At 44.3% G+C, this 7,291-nt stretch overlaps 1 protein-coding gene across 3 annotated transcripts; it reads right to left on the bottom strand.

The window, feature by feature from the left end:
- Positions 1-38: 38 nt before the first annotated feature.
- fbxo3 (F-box protein 3) lies at positions 39-7,139 on the bottom strand. Of its 3 annotated transcripts, XR_008826799.1 has the most exons (13): positions 6,908-7,139; positions 5,682-5,771; positions 5,255-5,418; positions 4,644-4,758; positions 4,334-4,538; positions 3,990-4,035; positions 3,231-3,315; positions 3,004-3,126; positions 2,811-2,926; positions 2,613-2,720; positions 2,394-2,476; positions 2,184-2,281; positions 1,779-1,916 (listed from the first exon to the last, which is right to left on the bottom strand). XR_008826799.1 is itself a non-coding variant. In XM_056370739.1 (12 exons), the coding sequence occupies exons 1-12, from the start codon at positions 7,000-7,002 to the stop codon at positions 1,770-1,772; spliced, it is 1,374 nt and encodes a 457-aa protein (XP_056226714.1). In that variant the 5' UTR covers positions 7,003-7,139; the 3' UTR covers positions 39-1,769. The 3 variants fall into 3 exon arrangements, 2 of the variants coding, with proteins under 2 accessions (XP_056226714.1, XP_056226713.1); XM_056370739.1 differs by lacking the exon at positions 2,184-2,281 and having other exon boundaries at positions 39-1,913; XM_056370738.1 differs by lacking the exon at positions 2,184-2,281 and having other exon boundaries at positions 39-1,916; positions 6,908-7,137.
- Between the last annotated feature and the right edge of the window lie 152 nt (positions 7,140-7,291).

The raw sequence follows: 7,291 nt of genomic DNA, 5'->3' as shown, positions 1-7,291 counted from the left end.
CCCGTGATGGTGACGACAGGACACAGTCAGTCTGCAGCCACGAGTATTTCTTATTTATTTAGCCAAAACATAGAAAAACAAACCCAGCAACCACATCAGAGAGTGACGGCTCGTCCTGACGAGGGGAGCCGCTTCCAAAAGAAAAAATACTTTATGTGATAAACTCAAGTTTAAGGAAACAACGTGAAGCACTGAGCACGAGACATCACCTCTTCTTCTCCTGATCAAAGTTTGTTCCTGATATTCACACTATGTCTGTCACTCAGAAAAAAAGAAAAAAAAAAAGCTCTGAAGCAACGAGGACACATGATTCAAAAACCAACTTTTAGCCTTTTCTTCCACTGCAGGAACTTAAAGTAACATGGAGGCAGCAACCGCCACTTTACCGCCGCACCTGCATCCACCTGCATCCACCTGCACGAGCTGCAGCCAGGCATCGGCTTAATTAAATAACGGATTAAATGATTTTCTTACTCAAAAAACACACAGAAGGTGAAGATCATGTAGAATCCACGGCCACAATAACCTTCATGGATGAGTCGGTCTGACTGTGTGGACTGACGCTGGAGAGAGATTATAGTTTCTTGAAAAGTGAAGCTGGACATTTCGTCCCTGTCTCAGTGGATAAAACCATCATCTTCATCTGTCGTCCGTCTCACGCCTGTGTCCTCACTCTCTACCAATCAGCAGAGCAGCTGTCACCTTTCATGTGACGCTGCGTGAGAAAAAAGAAAACTAGCTTATATGTCTAATAATATCTGTAACTGATAATCAGTGTGTGTGTGATCTGTTGTCAGTGTTCGCCAAGCTTCACTAACCAGCTGTAGTGTCTCAGGTAGTTTGCCCTGTGGTCCTGCAGAGGGCGCTGCAGCTTCACCTACTGGTCAGTAAACGCAGCTCATCAATACAAACGGAGACGGACAGAAGAGCCACAACTCACCCGAGGCCTCACCTGCCGCCGCGGCCCAGGTGAGGCGCTCGTCAACAGCCCGCCAGGCGTAAAGAGACGCCGTTATATGACCCGAACTGAAACCATTAGTGGATCAACAGAAAATGAATCATCAGTGCTTTTCTTTGTCGTGTCCGATGATAAACTGATGAATCTTGTTGCACATTTGTTCCTAAACGTGAAGAAGTGATCAGTCCCACTGTGCAGGAAATATAAAGCTACAGCCACTAACTGAGTTTCCCCTTTAATATGAAACGTAACGTACAAGAACCTGTGTTAGGTTCCTGCAGTGGAAAAGGCCTCTATGATTATTATATAGAACCTCAAATCTTCTGACGGAGGAACCAACAACAAATCTCCAGCTCGCTCCTGATTGGTGCATCAGTCGGCACAAATCTGATTCTTCTACCTCTAAACTGGGAGTTGCAGCTCGTCCTCGTCATCACGAAGAACAGCGGTAACACTTTAAGCGGAGGAGGCGGCGGTGACGTCGCCGCCCCGCCCCTTCTTGTCCGAGCTTATCCGACACTTTCATATCATCATGAGAAAAGTTTAAACACGAGAAGAAGAAGAAAACTAAAAAAAACTGCAACTCATTCGCATTTTTTGTTTCATTCGTCTTGACTGACAGCTGGAAGTCGACGTGATCCTGTCCCTTGTATGGCTCTGTCCCAGAATCCCCTGCTGTCTGTCAGCCATTCAGGTCATCCAGGGGGTTATAGTGTCATCAATCAGATCTGAATAACTGACAGTCCATTAACACTGTAGTGTGTGTGTGTGTGTGTGTGTGTGTGTGTGTGTGGGGGGAGGGGGTCAGGGGTCAGATGTGTCGGGGGCACCACGCTCCCTCCAGCGCGGCCATGTTGATTCCTCTCAGGTCGCCGAAGTCGTCTCCATCTCCGTCGCAGTACTCGCCGTCGTCGTCGTGGTCGTCGAGGCGAGGCGTGAAACTGGTCGATGCTTTCTGCTGCAGGTATTAGACACCACCGGGAAGGAGAAGGTAGAGGGTCAGTCTAAGAGCTGCAGCTTCACTCATCTGAAGGTTTCATCATGTAGGAATCTTACAACTGTTCTGCTAAAACTAAACACGGGCCGTTCTCCAGCTGTTTTACAGGAACTACTGTATTTTTCTCCTCCAGCAAAATGGAGCCCAACGTTCAAGTCTGCTAAAAGTTTGATTATTTAGGGACCTTCACTTTTTCAATGATTCATTTAGGAAACAAAATTTACAAACAAATAAATGCAGGAGCAGGAGTCAGCTGTCAGGAAGGTCTGTGAAGCTCAGACCCCACCACCGTTTCATTTTTTCACAACAGAAAAGTTTGTTTGGTCCTGAAACCGAACGAGACGACAAAACAGACGGAACAAACTTCAGCTGTTAAATCAAAACACATCAATTTCAAATCTTAAGTTCTGAATGTAGGAGAATAATTGCTGCTTTTACCGTTCGGACCACTGGCTCTCTGAAGGGGGGGCAGACCATGTGGAAACGGGGGATGGCCACGTGGAAAACTTCTTCTTTATTGGCTACAAGAGAAACAAACATCTGCTGTTTTCACTGAGACATATTTTACTGTCGTTGAACTTCTCACGTCTCCATGAGACAAGCCTCCATGAACATAATAAAGACTCATATGGATCATAAAGAGCGAGCAGCTGTTACCGAGCCTGTGGAAGGTGTAGTGCCCCTCCATGTACTCAGACGGGGTGGAGAAGGTGGTGCAGCTGGAGTACTCGTGGACCTTTCCGGGTGTCATGACCGGAAACTCTCCTGCACAGATACACAGACATGAATTCAGCGGCTCATCTCAGCCAATCACAGTCGAGCTGCGCGGGTGGTCGTGTGATGGGAGCAGCGTACCGACCACGCCGGGTCCCTGAACTTCCTCCACGTTGCCGTCGGAGGTGGTGATTTTCCAGTAGCGGCTGTCGAGCTGACAGGCAGCTTCAGGCGAGGCGCCGCTCGACATCTCTATTCTGAGAGAGCGACTTAATTAAAACACAGAAGAAGAACCACCTAACGTGCCGTTTGCACTGCGGAGACAGACGGGTACCTGATGCGGTAGGTGAAGAAGAAGTGCGGAGGATGGACGGAGGAAAGTTCTGGCAGGAAGGAGGTAGAAACAGAGACGGTGATGTCGTCGGTGGTCGCCACGCAACCTTTATCATGCACATACCTGCAAACACAAGGACACACACACACACACACACACACACATCTGAATCTGCCTGTGGTGTCACCAATGGATTTAAATGAGGCTTTAATATGTGTGTGTGTTACCTGAAGATCTGGTCTCTGATGATTGGATATTCTCCTGTGACGACGTTGTGGACGTAAGTGGTGAACCACTCCAGGAAACAGGAACCTGAACGCAGACGAACGTGGCCACAGTTAAAGACGTTTGTCACACGTGTCTTTTGAATCAAGTGTAAAGTTTTTGTTCCACTATGAGACTTGAATGTCGTTAACAGGTTTTCAACACACAGCAAATATCAATGAAACTGTCATTTCTGTTGTTATTCAAACTTTTCAGTCTTGTATTTACAGATTTATGAAAAATGACGGAAAGGTTTTTATACAAACTGAAAGAAACCAAAGTATTTTAAATGTTGACCTGATGATGGGACACTGAACTACAGTGACCATGATGCTTTGGGGGACGTTAACAGTCAGAACATTACATGTAGTCAACCGTCACTGGATCACTGTGACACTGAAGGAAACAGGAGGATTCTCAATGAAGTTCTGCAGCCTCTTTTTTCTCTGGTTTCTACGTGGATTTCTGGAGCTTTATTCTGAAGGGACATCAGATCCCCGGGAACAGGAAGTCATACTGAATCTAAAAATGTCTGTGTGTTCAGATCTGAGTGTAACTTCTGACACAAATTGCAGCTATCAGACATTAAGTGGTTTAAAGCACCTTAACCTTCTCCCAACTGCTGACGGCCAAACTACAAAAACTAACTTCCTGTTGTGTTCAGAACACCTGCACATACACCTGTCCCTTTCACCTGAAGCAGAGGAGGTGAATGAACCGACCTGTGATGAACATGTCGATGGCTGAAGGATCCTGAGCCGTCTGATCCTGAAAGACAAAAAGACGTCTTTGTTTGAGTCAACAGGACAGACTTCAGCGCATGGACACACAAACATCCTGATGTTGGTCTTGATCATGAAAAAAGAGTCGATTTTAGGTGAGAAATCCAAGGTCAAAGGTCACCACAGTGTAACCTGAAGCGCTATAACGTGGCCATGACTGATTCCACAGAAACCTCTGTTAGTTTGTTTAGTTAGTTTCATGTTTCAGTCCAAAGTTTTGAAGCTTTTTCCTGTCTGTAAAGTGACTTATTTTGAAAGGACAGGCAGACAGGAAGGTTACGGACGGGGCAGGGGTAGAAGCTCTCGAACATCCTGCGTCCCTCCGCGGGCTCCAGAGCCATGTACTGGCTGAGTCCGGTGTGGAAGCAGAAGGTGAGCGGGAGGCAGCGTCTCATCCCCTTCCTCTGCTGGAAACCTCCGGCCGCCGTCTCCACGTCCAGCAGCACCTCCGACCGGTAGTGGTTGGACAGGGACATGCTGCCCATCAGCCTGAGGACAGACAGACAGACAGACAGACAGACAGACAGACAGACAGACGGAGGTTAGACAGGGAGACCATGGGCCTCAGGGAGACTCTGCGGGACAGACACCGACCCTGGGATGACCAGCTTCTGTCCGTTGTGGATGCGGTACGAGCAGCGGTAGTCGTCTGGAAGTCTGCAGCCAATCTGAGCCTCGATGTCGTTAAGCTCCACCTCTGTGGCGCCCTCTGAGGAGGAAGCAAACAAAGAACAACGTTATGGAGGAAGATCTTTATTCATACGAAAGGAACTGCGATCAACGAGAGGTTTTTCATCAAGGAAAAAAAAAGAAATGTGTGAATGAAGTTTGAATGAAAGAAAATTCCTCACACCAAAGCGATTTACTGCTGAAACAACTGACTGTCTTCATTAGATAAAAACTGTTATTTAAAAAGATTCTTTATAAATAAAATAAAAATTATGTCAATATTTTTCTCCATTTAACAAAATAAATCTGAAATAGAAACAGAAAAATATCATCAGATGTTTAGCTTCTTTCAGAGAACATGCTTTTGTTTTCATCTGTTGGTAAAATGAACAGTTACACCTGATAAACATATACGCAACACGTTTGTTTTTGCTCCTTTATTAGTTTATTACATCACCTCACTATCAGTCTGACTGTTGAAGTCAGACTGATGTTTGGGTCGTGCTGAGTGGTGTACACTGTTGTCGTTGCGTCACCTTTGAGCGATGCGATCATGCGTGGACACCTCTGCTGCAGGAAGCTCTTCAGCTGCTCCCAGGCTCTCTTCAGCACCGGGTAGTACTGGATGTAGCGGCCCAGGTCCCTGTAGTACTGTTTAAAGAGACAGTACCAGGACACGCCGCTCTGCAGCCGGTCCGCACTGCGCGCAAACACACACACACACATTATTACATGTTTACATACTGATTATAAACGATAAATAGGAGTTAAATTAATGTGTTTCCAAAAACATGAAGGGACTAAGAATAAGAGGGGTGATATTTCACTCAGCAGATTCCACATAATTAAGAAACACTGTTGTTCATCTACTGACTCAACTGATACCTACATGTGTCTGTGTGTCTACCCCACACTTCTGCTCAACAGTGTCCTGCAGAAACCCCCCCCCCCCCCTGTACTCACTCTGTCAGCAGCCAGTGTTTGGAGCAGAGGGATTTCCACAGCGGGTTGTGTTTGGAGAGTTCATTCAACCTCCTGCTCGCATAACTACAACTGCAGAGGAGAGAAAGAAGGATAAAGATAGTTATTTATTTCAAGATGTGGATATAAACCATTTCATATTTTCTCTGCTGCTCTGACGGTTCCTCTGGTGTGAGAGCTGCAGTGTTGGAGGAAGTACTCACATCCTTTACTTAAGTAAAAGTACTAATACCACACAGTAAAAATACTGCACTGAAAATGTTACTCAGGAAAAATGATGTAAGTGCAATCTGGAAACTTTACTTAAAATAATAAAGGTAATCTTAGTAGTACAATGTCCCCTGTGAGTGTTTGATTGTTCTATATTATATTATTAAATTATCATTACTGTTAATTTTATTATGGGATAATAATTAATAGATTGTTTGGTTTGAGTGATTATTCAGAAAATTCTTGTCACATCCACAAAGCTTCCAGCCAACAGTCCAAACCTCAAAATAATTAAAAACATGTTAAAATTATCCCAATAATTAAAAGGAATAGCAGCAAATCCTCACGTTCGAGAAGCTGAAATCATTTTAAATGATAATGAAAACGATGGTTTCAGCTCTACTTTTATTTGCTGTTGGATATTTGTGTGTCGAGCAGTAGAAGTATAAAGTAGCAAGACATGAAAATACTCAAGTTCAAGTACAAGTACCTCACATTTGGACGTGCTGTAATAATAATAATTATATTAATATGATAATAAATGTAATAAACAGGATCTGTATCTTGTTATCGAGCGTTTTTAAACGTGATTACGTCATTCAAGAGTTGTTTTACTTAATATTAGTTTGTATAAACAGATGATAAACAGTTTCTGACACTTTTTATTCGAGATAAGAAGGAAAACAAAAACACAAGCTACATGCTAAGCTAACTAGCTGCTGCTGCCGGGAGTCACCATGTTTGGAGCTGACAGCTTCGGCTTTACTTTATTCACCGACAATAACTTCACTTACATGTATTTTCACTCACGATATTAATGTTTATATTAATGTTTGTATGAATATTTCTACGTGCAGGTTGTTTTTGTTGCTGCGGGTTGTTGTTGTTAGCAGTAGCCGTTAGCTTGTTTCCGTCCCGCAGCTTCTTCACGTCAGTTTTATTAAAACCCAGTAAAAAGAGTGTGTCGGAGTCACCGGGTTCTGGTGTCGGACACTTACTGGATCAGGTCCCTGAAGCCCAGGAAGGATAAAATGTGCAGCAGCGGGTCTGAAGGCAGGTGATCCACCCGTAGCTCTGAGGTAGCTGCTGCCATCGTTAACGACCCTCCTTCTTCTTTTTCCTTCTTCTTCTTCTTCTTCGGCGGTTTAATGGCAGCTGAACCTCCTGAGTGTCGCACTACCGCCGCCTGCTGCACATAGATCACTCCTACAACCAATCAGATCGCTCGGTGTTTCTTTTGGTTTGTTTGTTTGTTTGTTTTGCAATTTTATTTATTTATTTTGGTATAAAACAAAAACATCAACATTGTAAATCTGGAAATACGTTTGTTTCAACGGTATTGCAAGGGTGATGGTAATAATGATATTGATTCAAAAGAAATA

Source organism: Seriola aureovittata, chromosome 24, assembly GCF_021018895.1.
Source record: "Seriola aureovittata isolate HTS-2021-v1 ecotype China chromosome 24, ASM2101889v1, whole genome shotgun sequence".
Lineage (NCBI taxonomy): Eukaryota > Metazoa > Chordata > Actinopteri > Carangiformes > Carangidae > Seriola > Seriola aureovittata.
The sequence above is the reverse complement of the archived record's forward strand: the minus strand, read 5'-3'. Positions and strand labels throughout refer to the sequence as shown.

What these genes read in the sequence shown, in the direction of transcription:
- fbxo3 (XM_056370738.1), bottom strand. Translation starts at nt 7,002, where the DNA reads ATGGCAGCAGCTACCTCAGAGCTACGGGTGGATCACCTGCCTTCAGAC. An exon ending in AAACACTGGCTGCTGACAGA is followed by an intron (nt 5,419 to 5,681) that starts GTGAGTACAGGG and finishes GTTTGCGCGCAG; the next exon opens with TGCGGACCGGCTGCAGAGCG. An exon ending in CTACACCTTCCACAGGCTCG is followed by an intron (nt 2,477 to 2,612) that starts GTAACAGCTGCT and finishes TTTCTCTTGTAG; the next exon opens with CCAATAAAGAAGAAGTTTTC.